This window comes from Nuphar pumila, chromosome 7, assembly GCF_984573655.1.
Source record: "Nuphar pumila chromosome 7, dmNupPumi1.hap1.1, whole genome shotgun sequence".
NCBI classification, from domain to species: Eukaryota; Viridiplantae; Streptophyta; class Magnoliopsida; order Nymphaeales; family Nymphaeaceae; genus Nuphar; species Nuphar pumila.
Window position 1 is genome coordinate 16,799,531 of NC_143255.1, and position 22,535 is coordinate 16,822,065.

At 37.1% G+C, this 22,535-nt stretch overlaps 1 protein-coding gene across 1 annotated transcript in view; it reads right to left on the reverse strand.

The window, feature by feature from the left end:
* Positions 1-1,230: 1,230 nt before the first annotated feature.
* Positions 1,231-22,535, reverse strand: part of LOC149831308 (hydroxyproline O-galactosyltransferase GALT2-like) — a 31,284-nt gene continuing 9,979 nt past the window's right edge. Inside the window, exons 4-7 of the mRNA XM_090013807.1 lie at positions 3,337-3,465; positions 3,033-3,206; positions 1,816-1,923; positions 1,231-1,715 (exon numbers count right to left, since the gene is read on the reverse strand). Coding sequence (XP_089869933.1) covers positions 1,509-1,715; positions 1,816-1,923; positions 3,033-3,206; positions 3,337-3,465 — 618 coding nt within the window. The 3' untranslated portion in view covers positions 1,231-1,508. The remainder of the gene's footprint in view (positions 1,716-1,815; positions 1,924-3,032; positions 3,207-3,336; positions 3,466-22,535) is intronic.

The window sequence follows — 22,535 nt, forward strand, 5'->3', positions numbered from 1 at the left end:
ATTCTCAGCAAAGAGCTCAGACACCTTATTTTCTCTGTTTTGACATGGCAAACCTAGGCAAGGATTTTTTTTTTTAAAAGAAGGTTAAAGGATGATTTAATCGTTTTAAAATAAGTTCAGATCATATTAAATAATGGTTACGAAAAAAATCACAGATCATAATAGATAGATGGACGATTTTAGATGAACATCCTTCCTAACAAGAACAACAAAATTCAAACTCATTAAAGGAGGCAAGCATTCAACGGAATGTAGATGATTTAACGATTTGCCTTTAAAGGGGTGATTCATATTTCAGTTTTTTTTTAAAGGATTTATATTTCAGTTACAGTACAGGATATGTAGCACTAAATTCTTGTATTGTTTACCCAAGGGGTTTGGCGTAGTGGGATGGGGCCTAGACCATTTGATGGGCAGTCTAGGTTCAAATCCCATGGGCGTCACCCCCCTGCGTAAGCCGAAGCTTGGCGACAACCTGTGGTCGAGGGGTAAGGCCTCAAAGTTTTACACCGACATGGACAGAGACCGTTAGTATGGCAGACTGCTAGGTCTCTGTGCCTGGGGTGGTTTCTCCGAGTAAAAAAAAAAATCCTTGTATTGTTTGAATTGAATGACATACCTAAGCTAGATCTGCGTACACCCAATGAATTATTGAGCAACCTTTGTACGGTGAACAAAAGTGAGTTTACTTCACTTGGCCTCGTCAAAACACCAAAAAGTGTTATACGCACTTTTATTTAAAGGCATTCTGTATCATATACTCGGAAGAACAGCAGAGTAGTGATAATTAACATACCAAACTTTGCCTCTTATCCATGAAAATAAAGTAACAAAACTCCAAGAGGCACAGATCGAAACAGAAAACATGGAAAACTTGGTGACAGAAGCCCAAATGTCATTGGAATGTGGAAGGCCAAGGGAAGGAAAATGCGTAGTCTCTCCAGCTGAGAAATCTTTTGTACAGATTTTGTAGAGTGAAAACTCTCAAAGTGGATAGATACTCGAATTTTTTGGCCAGGAAGCTAGCTAAGCTAGCAAAGGCGGTGATGCAAAAATCTTGGAAGGACGATCGCCCTGACTGGCAACCTCAAAATGAGGTTTTCGGTTCCTTGTACTGAAAATTTTGTGATTACTGGTCTATACTGGTAGGGGTCTGCCAAACCGAGCTTGCTTAACGAAAAAAAAGTAATAAAAATCCAAATAAAAATGTGCAAGAATAAGAGAAAAATGAAATGCAAAAAGGTCAATGACCAGTGATCATAACTGCACCTGCAGGGGCAAACTGCTGCATTCTGAGCTTTGCAATATCATATACATACATACTTTACAAGGCAAAGGTCAAGAGAAATTGTTACATGGCCATGGCAGAGCTTCTGGAGACAACTGCTATCTTTGTCTTTCGCATCTAGACCAGGAAAGCACATAAAAAATGGCATGAACGGTTCTACTTAAATATTAGAACGATGGGAAACAACGTGAAGAAAGACCAACGTGCCCACACTCGACTGTCATCTAATGTTGCAGCAGCTTGATCGGCCTCTCTTCAATTTATCCCACAGACAAAGCATCTGTCTAGGAGACTGGTAATGTGCTGTGTAGTAGTCATCCATGCATCCATATTGACAGAATTTCCAGTTGTGTGAATACTGAACCATAGATGAGCTGTTGAACTCCTGGACCCACATTCCCATACTGACATCCTCCATCTTGAACAGCTGCCACCATGTCATAAACAGGAATAAATTGTTAAGTTTAGATACTACAGCTCCTGGAAGAAATTGCAAGCTACTAGCAGCAAGTTCAGAGTGTCTTAACCCATAGACTCTGGTTGGCATGGTGGGAAACGATAAATCTGGCAATATCCCCAGAAATTATGTAACCAGGCCCATTGGCATAGGGTGGATACACGTCAGATGGCCACTCCTGCATCAGCCATGGAAAGTAGTATTTTGTGTAAAGCTCATTATACAAAAAGTTCAATAAATCCACCGTGTGCTGAGAAAAAATAATCAGAGTCCAATTGAGCTAGAACCAACAACAAATTACACGACTCCATGGGACCATAATACTTTTAAATGTCCTTGTATTTCAAGTAATTTATCACTTTCAAGATACTTCTAATTTTGTAAACAAATAATTGGTTTAACTTTTTATTTTTGTAAATTCAGGTGCCAAATAGCCTGATGGCCAAACTTACAGACCAGTGACTTTAACCAACTCACACAAAATAGATTTATAATCACACGATTTGCATGAATTTGACCAACTTAGGCCAGTTCACAAGGGCAGAGTTGTTGCATGTGGCACTTACTGGTTGGCTGTTTCACCAAATTTAATGTGCAATAGCCCCGCTTAAATTCCAAGTGAACATATTTTAATCCTTTTTTAACCTGAAATCAAAATATCTGTTGTCTCAATAAAGAAAGATCAAATCATTAGACTTCTTACCCCTTGTTTGGATGGCTTTATAAACTGCACCTTGCATTTATGCTTATTTTAAAAAACAAGTTTTGGTGTTTGGATCTTTTCTTTTTATAAGGACTTATAAATTTTACCCCTTTTTTTAAAAGTAGGGGGAGGCCTATTTTTTCTTTTCAGAAGTACTTATTTCCTTCCATCTCACTTCCATCATCCCCATCACCGCTACCATCATTTCTCCACCATCATCACCACCACTTCTACACCATTATCACCACCATCACTGTCACCACCACCACCACCATCGCCACTGCCATTAACATCATCACCATTACCACCACCACCATTGCCATTTCCATCACCATCACCATCACCATCACCATCACCGTCTACCGTCTACTCTTCTTTTCTTCTTTATTATAATTTAAATAGTGATGATCCAAACATTCACTTAATTAAAAGTAAAGGCAAGATTCTTCTTTAGAAAATGTGCACAAATTTATATTTGTAAGCAATAAATACAAATAGATCAAAACAGGGCCTTATATAAGATTTATTTATGTTTTTTTCTAAAACCAGATAATATATGCATCTGCAGGCAATAAGCAAATTACCTCAACTGTGACTGCCCATTTTCCTATTCGGAGAGGCTTATGCAAGAGATTCAAGTTTCCCATATAAAGTGGCCTCCTAGAAGATATAGCCTTGATTTCATTCAATACAGTATCCACCCTCACAAATGTGTCATCATCACATTTCATAATGTATTGAGCAGACAGGTTGTGCACCTGGAAAGAAATTTTTTCCTTTTATTAGCAAGATGATAACACAGAGAAGCCAATTTATAGTGGTAGTGGTACACAATCTTAAATGAGTATGCTTTAAAGAAATTTAAGAAAATGAAACACTACCACTCACTCCATATTTGCAGATGGCTACAGTTTTCAGTACCACAAGCTCATAACGGTCTATGAAGGGAACAATCACAATATCACCAAAATACTCTGCTTCCTTCTTCAGCAAGGCATTCACCTCCTTCCTTCCATTCTGTATTCAGCACAGACATTTTTATAGACCTACACAGAAATTCAGTTTCTAAAACAGCTAACTGCTAGTATCATGCAGATTTTTGAATGTTTTGCAAAAAAAGCAATTGATTTCCAACAAGAGACTAAGCAACCAAGAAGCCGTACTTTTATATGCTTGCACAAGAACGCAGTTCTTAGGACTTAGGTCCAATATAAGTCAAATGGACATGGCAAGAAAAAACAATAAACTCAGACACTCAAGCATCTAAACCACCAACTTAAACACACACACACATTGTACAAGTAAAAACATACTCTTGCATTGGTAGGCACACAATCCTCATCACTTTCAATCCTAGACATATATTCACAAACCAAATTTTCCAAGGACGAAAAATTATCATCAAGAGTACAGACTATGATTAGTACAATTAAATCCTAGAGAGGACAAATAGCAAAATCTTTTATTTGTTTACTAGGACTATTTGTCATTTACTGGGTTTGTTCCTATGTTCTGTTTCCCATGCCACCCCTTGTAAGGAAGATTTTAAATTTTCTGTGTATGATATATAGAAAGATGAAGAATGAATGGAAATGCTCTCTCTCTCTCTATATATGTGTGTGTGTGTGTGTGTGTGTGTGTGTGTGTGTGTGTGTGTGTGTGAATGTTCAATTAACAGATGTCATCCCCATTTAACAATTTCAGGGTGAGAGGCCTATTTGCTAGATGAATAATATGATTAATAGAACATACTATGGTGAATTTCCAATGGTATTTGAAGAATTTTATTCAGTCAATGTGGATAAGGAATCATGGGCACATCACTCACCATAAAATCCCACAGATTTTGAGTCCCTTGAACTGGTGTCTTGAGAATCTTTATAATTGCATTTTTTAAGGAAATTTGTTTTCATTGAATCATGTAAAATTTTGCATCTGAAGGGATTGAAGTGCATGTTAAAATATATATTGTCTAATTTTCCCTATAGGGGCATTTTCGTCTTTTCACATAGTTGTTTTCTAGAAACAACTATTTTTATAGTTTAGTTTTTATATTTATTTCAATGTAATTTTTTCTTTTTTTTTTCTTTTTCTTTATATCATTGGGAGCCCATGGAGTCGTTGGGGCCCCATTGGTCATAAATATGACCGTTGGAAGCTCCCATCTACTCTACAAGGGAGCTCCCAATGGTCTCCCCTCTCCTCATTTGTTGTGTATAAATAAGGGATGTTCCCCTTTGCTCTAATGTAGCCTTCCAAGCAAGTTTTTCATCTTTTACTTGTTGACATTGCCTTTTAAGGTTTTTTGTATTGTCTCCTTGTCTATGTTGTCAAAGGCGCACCTAGGCGCCCGCCTAGGAGCTGGGCGCCACCCAGCTTCACTAGGCGAGCTACCTAGTCGGTTCAGTATATATATATATTGTATGTTTTGTTTATCTACTTTATTGATTAATACTTGTTTGTTTTGAAATGTTTAATTAGAACAATGGAAGATGCAAACCCAAGTAATATTAATTGTTTGTTCGATGTTTAATGTCATTCACTCTTATGTTTTGACCCTTTAATATTAATTGTTATGCTTAATACATACTTTATTTATCTCAATATTGTGCAGTTTATCTTTTTCTACATTGTTTGTTCTTAAATTTTTTTGCCCGCCTAGGCCTTTTCGAAGGTCCACCGACTAGCCCCGCCTAGCGCTTTTGACAACATAGCCCATTGTGGACTTCTTGCTTGTATGCTCATTGTGCTTTTGTACTTGTTCATTATTGGACTTAGTTGATGATTTTGCATCTTTGACTTTAATTTTGCATACTTCGTTACATGGTATTAGAGCAAGGTTGTGATATTTGAAAGTGACTATTGAAAAATCGTGATTCGGGAATCAAAGCTCTTGCCGCAATTTTTAAGTAGAGGATATCTTCCATACTCTTTGTTCTTCTCTAAGTTTCAATGGAGAATGAGCAAAAAATTGATCTCTCCTTCAAGTTGAATGGTACTAACTACATGATGTAGGCATCCGCCGTGGAGAAAGCTTGAGGGATACGTGATAGGCTTCATTCTGGAACCACAACTCAAACTCACAAAAATTGGAGGACAAGAAAAGGCTCTAGAAGAAAATGCTCATGCAAAAGCTATTAAGGATCACCAATCCAAGATAGAAGATTGGAAAAGTAACATACCAAGATCCTCGCATGATTCATGAACAATGTTGAGCTCAAGATATGTGCCAACATAACCAAATTTTGCAAGGCAAACGAAGCATGGTTTTTTATAAAATGTATGTATACATAAAAAGATCTTGGAAGACCATTTTTTCTCCAAGAAAAAATACGTACCATTAAACAAGGGGACATGAGTGTCCGTGATTACTTTAGCACTCTAGGACCCTTATGGGATGAAGTATCTCTTCTTGAACCCAAGTGGGTTGCTAGTGAAGATGTTGAATTAAGAAAAGAGCAAATGGAAAAAGAACACTTTTCTAATTTTTACATGGGTTTAGGCCTGCATATGAACAAGTTAGATCTTTCCTCCTCCATAGATCTAAGCCTCTTCCTCTAGAGAATGTTGTTAACCGTATCCAAGCCCAGCAATCATGTGAAAACTTATAAGCCTCCACACTTTGAGAGGCCAAATAACTATAATGGAGGCTACAAGAGGGTCATTTGCCATCATTGCCATGAATTGGGTCATATACGACCTAATTGTCCCAAGTTATATGAAAACCTAAAGAACAAAGTTGCTTTCGTTGAAGAAACTACACCAAAGAAGGAAGAACCAATTAAAGGAAAAGATTTCTTTTCACTTGCTCAATTATCAGAGGTACTTCAAATGCTACTCAAATCACCATCCACATCGGGTGCCACAATAGCCTCATCTTTTCCTCCAGCTATGTCTTCTGGATCCTTGATTCAGGAGCCTCTTTTTATATGACACCTCTTGAGAATGGTTTATCTGACTTATGCACTAATTCAAAAACCTCCTATGTTTCAACTGCCGATGGAACATCTTTGCAAATTAAAGGTGTTGAAACTTTAAATTCCTCTAAAAACTTTTGTGTGCCAAAAGTAAGGGTTGTTCCACAACTAAGTTTGAATCTTCTTTCTGTTTCACAAATTTTCGATCATGGATATGAAATCTCCTTCTCATCTAAGGGTTGCTCCGTGCAAGATCTCCGGTCCAGGAAGCTGATTGGGCAAGGTCATAGGAAGAGAGATCTCTACTATATGAACTATCTAAACCTTCCTCTAAACTATTTTTGTAATTATGTCCAAGATAAAGATATTGAAACTTGGCATAAACGACATCCAAGCTTCTCTAAGATGTATTTATTCCCTTTGAGGAAAAATTTTGCAATGAGAAAATTTTAGTTTGCAAAGATTGTATCTTTGAAAAAATAAAATCCACTCTTTTTCCAAATAGAACATTTGTCTCTAAGAGACCTTTTGAATTAGTGCATTCGGATGTTTGGGAACCTTATTTAATCATATCGAAAGAAGGATATTCATATTATGTTACCTTTATTGATGATTTGACTAGGTATGTATAGATATACTTTCTTAATTTTAAATCCAATGTCTTCTCCTTTAAAAAATTTTATATGATTGTCAAAAATCAATTTTCAAGCAATATCTCTATTCTTAGATCTGATTCGGGTGGTGAATACTTATCAAATGAGTTTCAAAATTATTTAGAACTAAACGGAATTTGTCACCAAAAATCATATCCTAGAACTTCCAAACAAAATGGATTAGCCGAAAGAAAACATAGACACATTTTAGAAACCACTAGGACTACTTATTTCTAAAGACATTCCAAAAAGTTTTTGGGCGGTTGTCGCTCTAACATAAACTTATTTGATAAATAGAATGATCTCATCATCCCTTCAAAACATATCCCCTTATGAAAAATTATTTAAAAGAACACCCGACTTCAATTGGTTGTGAATCTTTGGTTGTAAGTGTTTTGCGCTCTTCTATAAAAGAGATAAAATGTCTCCAAAAGCCATTGAATGTGTATTCATGGGTTATGAAAAAACCCAAAAAGGGTATAGATGTTTTGATCCTAAGAATAACAAACTATATGTTGCTAAAGATGTAACCTTTTTGGAAAATGAAAATAGTTTTGAGAAGACCAAAGAAAACAATGAAGTTGATTATACCTTTTTATTTGATCTCTTGCCACAAGAAGAGTTGAATTCTTGTGATAATTCTTTGGACGACATAGGAGATAATCCCTTAAATATCAATGAAAATGGTGATTAAAATATGGAAGAAGGATCTCATATAAGTAATGATGTTGTTGATAAACCTATGCAAAATTATACTAGCGTGAACAAAGGAACCCTCTAAATGCTTTGGAAAAATATTCTCAAAGTCCATTGAGGAAACCTCCATTAAGAGATCCAATTGTATCTCCAACCCACCAAATAGGTTTGTATCTTATGATACATTAACACCAAAATATAGGTCATGTCTAATTGCATTTCATTCCTATCATTAACCATCACATTATAATGAAGCAAAAAATCTTCCTTAATGGGTTGAAGCTATGAATATAAAACTTAGTGATCTTAAAAAAGCTAAAACATGAAAAATAACTTCATTACCCATAGGAAAGAAATCTATAGGATGTAGATGAGTTTGTAAGGTTAAAACAAAGAGTAATGGCTCTCTAAAACGTTACAAAGTTAGGCTAGTGGCCAAAAGATACTCTCAAGAGTATGGTATTGACTAAGAAGAAACATTCGCCCTGGTAGCTCGAATGACTAGTGTTAGGACCCTCATAGTCATTGCAACTATTAAAAAATGGCTCATCTATCAACTAGATGTGAAAAATGCTTTTCTAAATAGTGAATTAAATAAAGAACTTTACATGGATCATCTATCAGGATTTTGTATTGAAAAATGTAAAATTCATAAACTTAAAAAGCCTTATATGGTCTAAAACAAGCTCCAAAAGCATGGCATAATAAATTTATTGATGTAATGACTCATCGAGGTTTTCATTCATGTTATACTGACACTGCTCTTTTTATTAAAAGTATAGGTTCTATGGTTGTTATTCTTCTACTTTACGTAGATGATATGATTATCACTGGAAGTGATAAACAAGGAATCAGTGATATTAGAAATATTTTAAAAGAAAACTTTGATATGGCTGATTTAGATTTCTTATGATACTTCTTAGGTATTGAAGTTGTGTACTCTCACAAAAGGTATATCCTTTCTCAAATGAAACTTGTTGCATATATTTGTATTAAGTTTAATATTTCAGATGATAAGAAGATAGAAACCCCAGAAGTAATTAATGCTAAATTGAGGCTGAAAGATGGAACTCTACTCGAAGATCCTACTCCTTACTACCAACTTGTTGGGTCACTCACATACTTATCCATCACTCAGTGAGTTTCAACATGATCCTACCACTGTGCACATGAGTGTTGTCTTGAGAATTGTCAAATACATCAAGAATACTATAATCAAGGGGTTTTTTCTATCCTCATCTTCTTCATTTGATTTATATGCCTATACTGATGTTGATTGAGGTGGAAATCCCAATGATAGAGTTTTAACTACAGGTTTTTGTATTTTTAGGTGACTATGATTTCATGGAGATGCAAGAAGCAACATAAAGTATTTTTATCCTTAACTGAAGCCGAATATCGTGCAATGGCTACTACAACCATAGAGCATGTCTGGCTTCGAAGTCTTCTCAGTGATATGGGCATAATCATCTCCACTCTTTCGAAGACGTGCTGCGACAATAAGAGTACAATTTATATCGCAAGCAACCACACCTTCCACGAGCATACTAAACATATTGAGATGGATTGTCATTATGTACGTGATGAATATCTGAGAGAAACTATTACATTGTCGTATGTCACATCATAGTACTAGTTGGTGGATTTCTTCACAAAAGCTATTCCTGCTCTTAGCTTTATTTTTCTCCTTAGCAAACTTTTGATTATTTACTCATAAGTTTGAGGGCAGTGTTAAATATATATATATATATATATATATATATATATATATATATATATATATATATATATATATATATATATATATATTGTCCAGTTTGCCTTATAGGGACATTTTTGTCTTTTCACATAGTCGCTTTCTAGAAACAACTATTTTTATAGTTTAATTTTTATATTTATTTCAATGTAATTTTTCCTTTTTTATTTTCTTTTTCTTTATATCATTGGGGCCCCACTCATGGAGTCATTGGGAGCTCCGAACGACTCTATGAGGGAGCTCCCAATGGTCTCCCCTCTCCTTATTTGTTGTGTATAAATAGGGGATGTTCCCCTTTGTTCTAATGTAGCTTTCCAAGTCTTCTTTAATAAGATTTTCATTCTTTACTTGTTGACATTGCCTTTTAAAGCTTTTTGTATTGTCCCATTGTGAATTTCTTGCTTGTATGCTCATTGTGTTTTTGTATTTGTCCATTATTGGACTTAGTTGATGCTTTTGCATCTTTGACTTGTAATTCCGTGTACTTTATTACAGCACACATTCAAGTTAAGAGGTCTAAGTTGCTTGTCGGAGTAACATTTTCTCTCAAACAAAGGTCACACAAGTGAGGTTATGCAAAATGAGACATAGTCACAAATATCGGTATCGACTATATCTCGGTGAGGCTATTTCTTGTGATATTATAGGTTTGGTGATAATTCTCGGGGCTAAAAAAAATAAAAAAATATATAAAAATAACAAAAGTAAGAAAATATCATGTTTAGATAATAAAATGCATCTATAATAAAAGAAATATGTAAAAATGCAAAATAAAGAAGAAAAACTCATTTAAGTTGTAGAAAATAAATATAAATAGTAACAATAATTGATAATATCACGATATTATCAAATTAACAATATTTTTAAAATATTGCAATATTTTACCTATAATATTGTTTACTATATTTTGAAAATATCGTGATATTTGTGACTATGATGAGACATTGAGGGTGCCCTAACTAGATCGTGTGGTATGCATGTGGGGGACTGAAAAGTTGAATGTCTAGCTCTCTCTTATATGTAATTTTTATTGTTTGGATGCATAGTGACAAACATTAAAAATCGCAAAATATCATTTTCCAAAAACTCGTGAGAATTTGAAAATTTTTCATAAATCTCGCATTTTTTTCGACAAAAATGTAGTAATAAAAAAATAAATTTAAAATATAAAAATATATTTTATAAGAAAATATTGATAAAAATTATTTAAAAATAAAACACAATTTTTCACAATAAATAGTTGTTTAAAATGTAAATATCATGTTTAAATCACAGTATTTATGTTTTTTCATAAATCTCGCGATATTTTGAAAATCTCGCGAGAAATTGTCGTTTTAAACTTTTAGGCAATTTCTCACGATATTATAGCGAGATTTTCACTAGAAACTTCTATAAATAAAAGAATAATAACATATTTTAGATCTCATGAGTATTATGTTAAACACCATGATGTAAGAAACGTCGGACCCTGAATCGTTTATACAAGGAATTAGGCGATTCCAATTTGAGGCTGTTATGGATCCTTTTTCTGCCCCATGTCTGACCCAAAATATCCACCCAACCTATTTGGGACTCTACATTAATGAGAGTTCACCCCAACCTGGAGTGCTACCCACGTTGAGACTCTGGTGGGATGCCCCCCTTGGAATCTCATCCAAGGAGGGACTGTGGATGTACAATTTATCTTGATTTTTTTTTGTTCTATAAATAAGCATGAATAGCGCTTCCATTCTTTAATGAGATTTATTGAACGTTCCTCTAAATTTCGTTCATGTTCTTGTGTGTGAGTGCTTCTTGAGGAAAAGACTCTGCTCCCTCACCCATCTATCCATCCCCACTCATCACCGGCCAGTCGAGAACATGTTTCTTCCTTCCAGCCACTCACTAGCTCCTGCTCGCTTCAATTCCTGCACCCTTTAGGCCATGTTCCTTTTAGAGGTTGAATTCGCGCTCCGCAAGGCCTGAACCGATAGAACTGGTCCTCTAAGAATTGAGTTCTATCATTTGGTATCAGACAGACGTTCTCGGGAAGTCACGCAGACCAGCCGGATTGCACTGAGCAACGCAGCAAGGGCCTACGTCCTTCTCGATTTTTGTGCAGCGATTTCAACGTTTGTATAGCCTTCTCGATTTCAACACCATGTTTCGGTACCCATACAGGTTCTTCGATTCCCAAACTTCTAAATTAAAATTTGAATCGCTAGAATCCGACATCAAGTGACCCGATTCGACTTCTGGAAGTCGGGTCAATTTTTGCTTGTTTTTTGGAAGGATTGGCAAAGGCCTACATCCAAGTCTGGTTTTCAAAACTTCATTTTGGTCCTTTGTCAGGACGAAAAAAATCCCAAAAAATCATCATAGATAGCCCTTCATGTCCTAGATTGAACCTAATTTACGGATCAAAAAAATCCTATCCCAATCAATAGATATCATCATTTTACCAAAACCTGACGAATCCAACATTTGCATCCTGTTGACATCTGGATCACTGAGATGGTTCAATCTTTAAACCCTGTCTGAACGTAGAAAACCGAACTAAACCTGTAACGTCCTGACTAATCCCGAAAATTAATTATTTTTGACCTTTTAAAACCCTTAAAAAAATCCCCAAAAAATATGTTTTACGTACCTAAGAACTAAAGTCGACCAAGCCCAAAACCAGCCATAAAACCTACCCCAGCCCTCTGCACCACACGAACTTCGGACCGACAACCGCCTGTCCTGCAGGCCAACACTCGACTTCGGAGTCATGAAGACACCCCGTATCAAAATTTTCACCTTCGTCAGCAAGGATCCAATCGGCTGGATATTCCAGAATAAGCATTATTTTCGAGTGATGCAAACCCCGAAAATAAAAAAGATCTACATCGCCTCCATCCATTTGGAGGAAGATGCAATGTGCTGGTACCATTGGTTCAAACAAAGCCTTGACGTACCAACTTGGGAAGCGTTCGCACATGCATTGATTCTACGATTTGGCTCTTCGACGTGCATGAAACACAATGTGACTCAATCCCAACTAGAGGTTCACAACCATTGATACCAAGGAGCACCAGGAATGGTGCCGGGACTTTAGAGAAGGGATGCCAAAATACTTCAACCCACTAATTACATAAAGGAGCATCGCGAATGTGTTAAGGAGGAGGACGAAATATTCAAGAAGAAGCTTGCCGAGATGATGCAAATGACTAACCAGATTAAGAAACACACTCCCAACATTGAATGTGGGCTCGTTGATGCAAAATCCCAACTAAACGCAGCCAAACCTGAGCCGAAAAGGACTGCCATCAACCTGTTCGGTGAAATGTCCAAACCAGGTGAGGTTACTTCCTATGCCACTCCAGGAGGTCCGAGATAGCTGAAGTTGTGTGGCAAATATGGGTCTGAAGGGCGGAACATCGTCAACTGCCATGTGTCCGATGTAATGTTCGAATCAGGCCAACAAAGTGGGACAACATGTCACTCAAGTTTAGTTGCGCCTAGCGAGTCCTTGCAGCTGAATGTGCAGCACCATGGTGGAGATACGAGGTACCCAACTTCGATCATGAGCTCCCTCACTCATGATGTGGGTCGACGCCCATCATAATCATGTTAAATTATGTAATCAAATGGTGTAATCCAATATATATATATATATATTATATATATAAGGTAATACATATACATATATATAATATATGTATATGTATCTACTGATTATATATATATATAATATTAGCCATAAGGGTATTTCAGTCTTTTCCTCCTTTTACGTATATTCATCTTCTTGAATATGTTTTGTATTTTTTATTTCTTTTCTTTTTTCTTTTTTAATGTGTACTTTGTGTACCTTGGGAGGGCCCACATATAGTCGTTGGGCCCCTCCAACGATCACATTTGTGACTGTTGGAGGGGCTCCAACAACTACATGTGGAGCCCCTCCAAGGCCCACTATGAGCTCTATAAATTGGCCCCTCTCCTTTGTATTTTCTCATGACTTTGAGACAAAGCCCAAGTGTTCAATAAAGGCTATATTCATTTTTAGTGTGCATTTGTGAGATTGATTGATTTGTGCTTATGTGCACAAGTGTTCTTAGTGTTCTTATTGTGCATGTGTGCACTTATCTTTCGTCAAGAATATTGGGTCTTGATTATAGTATCTTGTTGAAGATACTTTTACATAGTATCAGAGCGAAGGTTTTGAGGAAGGAAGATCGTGTGTTTCTCCACATTCTTGGCTACCTCGAAAAGCATGCCTTCAAGCTATTGAAAATTGGAGTGGATAATTTCCTTCGGCAAATATTTAGAAGTCTTCCTTGTCAAGAAAGACTTAAAAATCTTTTGAGGTACGTGTTCTTTTTTATTTTCTATCCTCTCTAATGAGTGAAAAAGACTCCCACTTCTTTTTCGGATTTAAACTCAATGGTTCAAACTATCATGTTTGGGCCAGTAATATAGAACCCATATTAAAGGGAGGGAGCTTTGGGGGTATGTTCAAGCTTCGATACCGGAGCCCGAACCAAAAATTACCATTATGGAAAAAGGAGATATAAAGATTCTTGAAGGAGAAGAGAGGCAAAAGGCGCTTAAAGATTATTCAAAGAAACATTACGAATGGGAAATGAAAAACTTCAAGATATTATCTTGGTTTTTCTCATCCGTTGAAACTAAGATCAATGCCAACATCATCAAATTTAAGAAGGTTTCTGAAACTTGGCTATACCTTGAAAAAATATATACTTCAAGAGATTTATCCCACAAGTACTACCTTCAAAAGAGGGCTTTGACCTTACAACAAAATGAGATGACTATTCGGGAATACTTTGTCGAATTATCCTCCATTTGGGATGAGCTTGCTATGCTTGAACCCAAATGGAGTGGTGAAGCTATCGAGCTTAGACACAAACAACTTGAGGAAGATCGCTTTTTTAACTTCCTAAACGGTCTTAGACCCGAATTTGAACAAATTTGGTCGCCTCTTCTTTCTTCTTTCACATTTCCCGCTATTGAAGATGTTATCACCAAATTAAGTGGGGAAGAAACCCGTATGGGCATTAGTAAAAGCAATCCTAGCATCCTTGCAACCTCCTCTATTCAAGAAGATAGTGAAGGAGTAAATGTCGTTTCAAGACCGGGTAACCATGTGAAGACTTACAAACCTCCTCATTTTAAGAATCAAAATCAAGGAAGAAATTGTCAAATGGAAAAAGAGACTATAGCAAACTAACTTGTCATTTTTGTAAAGAAGAGGGGCATACCAAACTATTTGCCCCAAATGGAAGAAATTGCTTGCAATGGCTACCACATCTCAACCGAAAGAACGATCATCCTCGTCCAATGGGTTTCTTTCTCTACAACAAATTATGGAAGCTCTTCAACCTCTTCTAAAAGAAGGAACCTCCGGAGCTGCTATGACAACATCTTCACCCCCCGGTAAGATATCTTGGCTTTTAGATTCCGGTGCATCATTTCATATGACCCCAAGTGCTTGTTCTCTTTCTGAATATTCTAAAAACTCTTTTCCATCTTTGTCTCAACGGCGGATGGAACATCTCTTGAAATTAAAGGAATAGGCAATTTCGAAAAACAAGATTTTTTTATTTCAAAAATTAGATTCATACCAAAACTAAATTTGAATTTGCTTTCAGTTTCACAACTCTCGGACCATGGTTGCGATATAAAATTCTCTTTTGATAAATGTTGGATACAGGATCGCCGGTCCAGGAGGTTGATTGGGGAAGGCTCTAGGAGAGAAGATCTCTACTATGTTGACTCTCTCCAAGTTCCCAAGAATCAATTTTATAATGTTGTCCAAAATAAAGATATTCATGTATGGCATAAGAGACTTGGACATCCCAACATTGTTAAAATTTCATATTTACCTTTGTAAAGGAGATTTTGTATGTAATGAATGCATTCTTGGGAAAATAAAAAGTTTACCTTTTTATCAAAGCTCCATGTTTACCTTTTGAAATCGTTCATTCCGATGTATGGGGTCCGGCTCCTGTGATATCTAAAAGAGGATTCTCATATTATGTGATTTTTGTTAATGATTACATTAGGTATTGTTGGATATATTTTCTCAAGCATAAACATGAAGTTTTTTCGACTTTTAAAACTTTTCATATGATAATTTTAAATCAATTCAATGAAAACTTGAAAATTCTTAGATCCGACTCCGAAAGAGAATACCTCTCAAATGAATTTAAGAGTTATCTTGAGGTTGTGGTATTATCCATAAAAAATCTTGCCCAAAAACTACTCAACAAAACCGATTAGCCGAACGAAAGCATAGGCATATTATTGAAACAACTCGAACTTTACTTATTTCACAAAACATTCCAAAAAACCTTTGGGATGAGGCGGCCCTTACTTCGGTCTATCTCATAAATAGACTTCCATCAAAAAATTTGAACAAAATTTCTCCTTTTGAAAAATTATACGAGAAGGAGCCTGACTATAGCAGGTTAAGGGTTTTTGGTTGTAAGTGTTTTGTCCTCACGGATAAAAATGATAAGCTTTCTCCAAAGGTCATTCATTGTGCCTTCCTTGGTTATTCGGGAACCCAGAAGGGTTTTAGGTGTTATGATGTTAGAAATGATAAATTATATGTTTCCAGAAATGTGAGTTTTTTGGAAAATCTTAGTGGTTTCGAAAGTCTTAAATCTCATTATGAGAATATGGATTATTCCTTTCTATTTGAATTGTTAGCCAATAATGATGATGCAAGTGATGATGAGTCAACTCAGAATGACTCAAGTGATAATGAAATCGAAGAAACTATCACCCCTTTGCTCTCCCCTCCTCATCAACATATCGATGAAGGAACATCTAGAGATCCCATCACCTATGTTCATAGAGACAAACACACCTTCAGAAGTGCTCTTGAAAGATATGATGACACCAGTAGGACTTGTCTCTCCTAGAGAGGAGAACCTGCGAAAAACCAAAAGACCTAGGAAAGCTCCATCTAGGTTTATCTCATATGACTCATTTTCACCTAAATATAGGGTCACTCTTAGTGTCATTCATTCTTACGTAGAACCTAGAAATTTTGAGGAAGCACGAAAATGTTTTGAATGAGTAGAAGCTATGAAGAATGAACTTGGTGCTCTAAGAAGAGCCAAAACTTGGGAGTTCCAAGATGTCCCTAAGGGTAAGAAAGCAATAGGATGTAGATGGGTATTTAAGATAAAAACTAAGAGCGATGGATCCCTTTAGAGATATAAAGCTCGATTAGTTGCAAAGAGATATAGTCACGAATATGGGATTGACTATGAAGAAACTTTTGCTCTTGTGGCTCGAATGGTCACTGTCTGATGTCTCATCACCGTTGCCTCCATCAACAAGTGGAACATCTATCAAATGGATGTTAAAAACGCATTCCTAAATGGCAATCTGAATGAAGATGTATATATGGATGCTCCACCTGGAATGGAGACTCTCAAAGAAAAAATGTTTCACATCCGAAAAACACTTTATGGTTTAAAACAAGCCCCCAAGGCTTGGTATGATAAAATTTAACTCTGTAATGTTAGAAAATGGTTTTTCTTCCTATTTGACTGACACAATCTTGTTTGTTAGAAAAACCAATACAAGGATTGTAATCTTGCTTTTGTATGTGGATGATATGCTTATAACCGGTAGTGATTCTAAAGGGGTTAAAAGCATAAAATTAATTTTGAAAAATAAATTTGAAATGTCTTATTTGGGTTTTCTAACTTATTTCTTGGGTATTGAAGTAGCATACTCTCATAGAGGGTATTTTTTATCTCAAACTAAACTTGCCTCCAAAATTATCGACAAGTCAGGTATTACCGATGATAAGGTTTGTGAAACTCCTGCTATAGTGGGAGCCAAGATGAAGATTGATGATGGTATTCCTCTTTCCGATCTCACCCCTTACTGACAGCTTGTAGGATCATTGATGTATCTAAGTATTACTAGACCAGATATTTCTCATGCAGTTCATACTGCAAGTGAGTTTCAACATGCACCAACATCGGTTCACATGAGTGTCATCTTGCGGGTTGTAAGACACATAAAGGGTACACTACATAATAGAGTATTTTTATTCTCTTCTTCTGAATTAAAATTAATTGCTTATACTGACTCTGATTTGGGAGGTGACCCAAATAACCGTCACTCTACCACTGTTTTTTTTGTGTTTTTAGGAGACTCATTGATCTCATGAAGATGCAAGAAGCAACAGAAAGTGTCTTTATCCTCAACAAAAGTTGAATATCATGCCATGACGAATACTACCATGAAAATTGTATGAATTCATCAGCTATTAGAAGACATGAGAATCACAATAGAAGGGCCCACCAAGCTATGTTGTGATAACAAGAGTATAATATACATTGTCAAAAATCATATTTTTCGTGAGCGGACTAAACATATTGAGATGAACTGTCACTATGTTCGGGAAGCGTATCGGAAAGGAGTTATAGATCTTTCATATGTAACTTTAAAATATCAGTTGGCAGATTTCTTCACCAAAGTTTTGTGTGCTCCGCGGTTCAATTTCCTTCTTGGCAAACTTTCGGTCATCTTGCCCTAAGTTTGAGGAGGGGTGTTAATTATGTAATCAAATGATGTAATCCAATATATATATTTTATATATATAAGGTAATACATATACATATATATAATATATGTATATGTATTTATTGATTATATATATATATATAATATATTAGTCGTAAGGGTATTTTAGTCTTTTTCTCCTTTTATACATATTCATCTTCTTGAATATGTTTTGTATTTTTTATTTCTTTTCTTTTTTCTTTTTTAATATGTACTTTGTGTACCTTGGGGGGGGGCACATATAGTCGTTGGGCCCCTCCAACGATCACATTTGTGACCGTTGGAGGGGCTCCAATGACTACATGTGGAGCCCCTCCAAGGCCCACTATGAGCTCTATAAATTGGCCCCTCTCCTTTGTATTTTCTCATGGCTTTGAGACAAAGCCCAAGTGTTCAATAAAGGCTATATTCATTTTTAGTGTGCATTTGTGAGATTGATTGATTTGTGGTTTTGTGCATAAGTGTTCTTAGTGTTCTTATTGTGCATGTGTGCACTTATCTTTCGTCAAGAATATTGGGTCTTAATTATAGTATCTTGTTGAAGATACTTTTACAAATCAGTCCTCCCGCAATACAATAGTGAGGTACCCAGTCCAGCACAACAGAATCGTGATTCCCATCAATTCGTGAGGAATTTTGCGGCACGATCTATTGCATTGAATTCACAATTAAATTTTCTAGCCGACAATGCAAGCCACAACGTCAAATTTGGCATGCATTGTGCGCAAAACACACAAAACTGGACACTTTGATTCCCATAGTTGTTGAGAGTGACTATGCATCAGCCATTATAAGGACAACCACGTCCTATGGGGATCTGAGTGAAGGGATAGAAGAAGACATATCTGAAGCACAACACCCCAATGCCCGCTACAGGTGCACTGAAGAGCAGCAAGAACTCGATTTAGTTGTGGGCAAAATGAGTGCTGATGTGACCTTGCCGATTGTTGCCCCTACCATAGATATGGGTCATCACCACGACAAGTTGCTGGAAAGGATACAACAATCCGAAGTACACTATGTGTTCAAGGCGATGTTTGGTATATTTGACAACCAATTATTTGGAAACCATCTTAGCTGCCACTTAAATGACGGACTTACGGTGAAAGGAGAAAATTCTACCCAGGTGTTTGATCTAAGAGCGGTTGATTACAAAGATGTTACCAAGTTCCCGCCTTGAGGACAAGGCGTGTTCGAGAGGAGTGGATTGTTACATACCTTTTTTCTGCCCTAGGTCCAACCTGAAATATCCACCCAGCCTGTTTAAGACTCTACATTAATCAGAGTTCACCTCAACCTGAAGTCCTACCCAGGTAGGGACTCTGGTGGGATGCCCCCCTTGGAATCTCATCCAAGGAGGGACTGTGGATGTATAATTTATCTTGATTTCTTTTTTTGTTCTATAAATAAGCATGAATAGCTCTTCTATTCTTTAATGAGATTTATTGAATGTTCCTCTAAATTTCGTTCATGTTTTTGTGTGTGAGTGCTCCTTGAGGGAAAGAGATCCCTCACCCATCTATCCATCCCTACTTATCACCGGCCAATCGAGAACGGGTTTCTCCCTTCCAGCCACGCCCTTGCTCCTGCCTCGATCCACATGCCCTCTAGGTCTTGTTCCTTTTCGAGCATGGATCTGCGCTCCACAAGGCCTGAACCGATCCTCTAAGAATCGGGTTCTATTAGGGGCTGAATTGAACTGAATCGGCCAACTTTTAACCACAAAAAAACACATCACAAAACATTAAAATATTATTAAAAAATTATTTTGACCATTTTCTATTTATTTGAAAATAAGCTGGTTCAGATCCATTTAGTATCTATTTTCTAACAATACAATAGAAATCAGCTGATTCGGGCTGATTTGCAACGATACAAACAACATTGGTTAAAATATGTTCTAAGACAAAATTTAGTTAATAAAGCTTAGATATACTAAAAGTACCATGCAGCATGGCAACTTTGCCCTTTTTTACTTGGGATTTCTAAAAAGAGCTTTCTAATTCACTTAACCACTTCTTGGTACTCCATGCTTCCACTTTATATGGACCTAAAAAAAATCATTTTTAGTTCTTTGTGCATTGTTTAGTTTCTACTTTCTTCTCTAACAAAGTTGGTGTGCATCCATGGAAATGACTTTCTCTGAAATGCACATCTAAGGGAGGTGTAGAGTACCATAAAGCAGGGTTATCGGAAACACTATAGGACTCAGGGAATTGCGCTTCCCCGAAAAGCATCGCTTTTGAAACATGCAGGGAAGCGACCCTTTTAAATGGGAAGCGCGCTTCCCATTATGGGAAAGTGCACTTCCTATTTCGCTTCCCAATATCAAAACAAATATGAAACCTTTAACAAATTTTTTTGCCCAATATTAAGAAAACTCGATTCCTATTCGCCTCCCACTCAAATCCTAGGTCACTTTCCTCTTCACTTCCAGTTCAGTTGAGGTGTCTGTGCATGATTGGTACCGTGCTCATAGTTTTATTTTCAAGTAATATCTATTTGGGTGCAAGTGTGTGGTGCGTGTTTACTATTTTTTTGCTTTATTTTATTCTGCCTGCTTCGTAGTTTATTGTGGTTTGATCACGTTTGCGAGTTAGGTAGGTAGAAAACCCCTCTTTAGGACGGTTGCTACACCGGTCTACCCTCAGGTGTATAAGGCGACGCTCGCTTGACCTCGAGCTTGTGAACACGATAGAGGATCCCAAGTCCCTCGTTAGGAAAGCCCGCAGACCCGGTCCCATGGCTGAGGATCAGCAATTGACCCGTCCTCTCAGGGAGTACTTTATTACCAATGCTTACACTCTCACCTTCTGCATCACGAGACCTGATGTAAGAGCAAACCAATTCGAAATTAAAGCCTGTGTCATTCAAATATTACCATACTTTTATGGCCTTAGCAACGAAGACTCCTACCGTCCTCCGATGAGTTCCTCAAGATCTGCTCTACGGTGCAGATCAACAATTTTGAGAATGACGCGTTGAGGTTGACGTTGTTCTCATTCTCCCTCAAGGATAAATCCAAGCACTGGCTGAATGCCTTAGATACGGTTCAAATTACCACTTAGGAATGCATGCAACGAGAATTTCTCAAGAAATACTTCTCAATTGGTAAGACGAACCAGTTTCGAAAAGTCATCACCATCTTTTCTCAGATTGAGGGAGAACAATTTCATGAGACTTGGGAGAGGATGAAAGATTTTCTTCGAAAGTGCCCCCACTACCAGGTGCCTCGTTGGCAACTGGTGCAGTACTTTTACGATGGCCTGACCGAAAAGAACATGCAGATGGTTGATTCTTCGTGTGAGGGAACGTTCATGCTCAATAGCGAGGGCAAGGCATGTGCCCTATTCGAAACGTTGAGTGAAAATGTTATGCACCATGCCCTGTCCTCGAGACTTGATAGGACCACATATGTTTCTAGTGGTCCTAAAAAGAGAGGAATTTATGAGGTTGGATCCGAACATGAAATATAAATCAAAGTGGACCAGTTGACCATGAAAGTTGATCAATTACTGGCCAACCCAGCTTTATTAAATTGCGTAAGGAAAGTGTGTGAGCTATGTGCTAGCCCTACACATTATGTTTCTGATTGTCCAACAGTGTCATTCTATCCTGAATTTGTTCAGGAGCAAGTGAGTGTTGCTCAAGGTTTCGCCAGACTGGTGCACGATCCTTATGCACTCACCTATAACCCGGGCTAGCGAAACCAGAGTTACCGGAAGTGCCCCTATAGAAGGGAAAGCGCGCTTCCCCGATACGCGCTTCGGAAGCGCGAAACGTCGCGCTTCTGAAATGCGTGGGAAAACGCACATTTCAAATGGGAAGCGTGTACCCCTTTAATGGGGTACGAAGGGGCGAATTTACATATTTGTCTTTTTTTAAACTTTTTTTCCAAAAAAAATTAAAAGAACGAGTTTTTTAAAAAGGGCAAAAAAGAGATTTTGAAAAACCCGTGAAAACAAAACCCGAAAGGGCTTTAGGGTTTTTTCACGCAGCTCAATCTGAGTCTCCTCCCTTCTTCTCTCCTCTCTCTGGCAACCGATCGGCGGAACCCATAATCTGGCGACCTCCACGACGATGAATCCATTCAGGTACGTACTCTCCTCTCTCCGTCTCTTCTCTCTGTATCTCCCACGACCTCTCTTTCCATCTCTTCCCTCCATCTCTCTCCATCTCTTCTCTCTGTATCTCCCACAACTTCTCTCTTTCCATCTCTTCCCTCCATCTTTGTTCTCCCTTTCGTTTCCAGGGAACAAGCAATCCTTCTGCAGTCATACAATATGACATTTAGGTTATGAATAGCATGACGAAATGGGAATATGTTTTACACTCTTTGTCGGTTCTGCAGAATTGCTTATTAATGTGCATGTTGTTGGAAACCATTTATTCTATCTATGTTTATCATTATTTATTGGGTTGCTTATAGCTTATCGTTGCCTTGTAACCGTAACCTTGATCTTCTGAAAACGGAAAGCTTATCAGTTTTATTTTCTG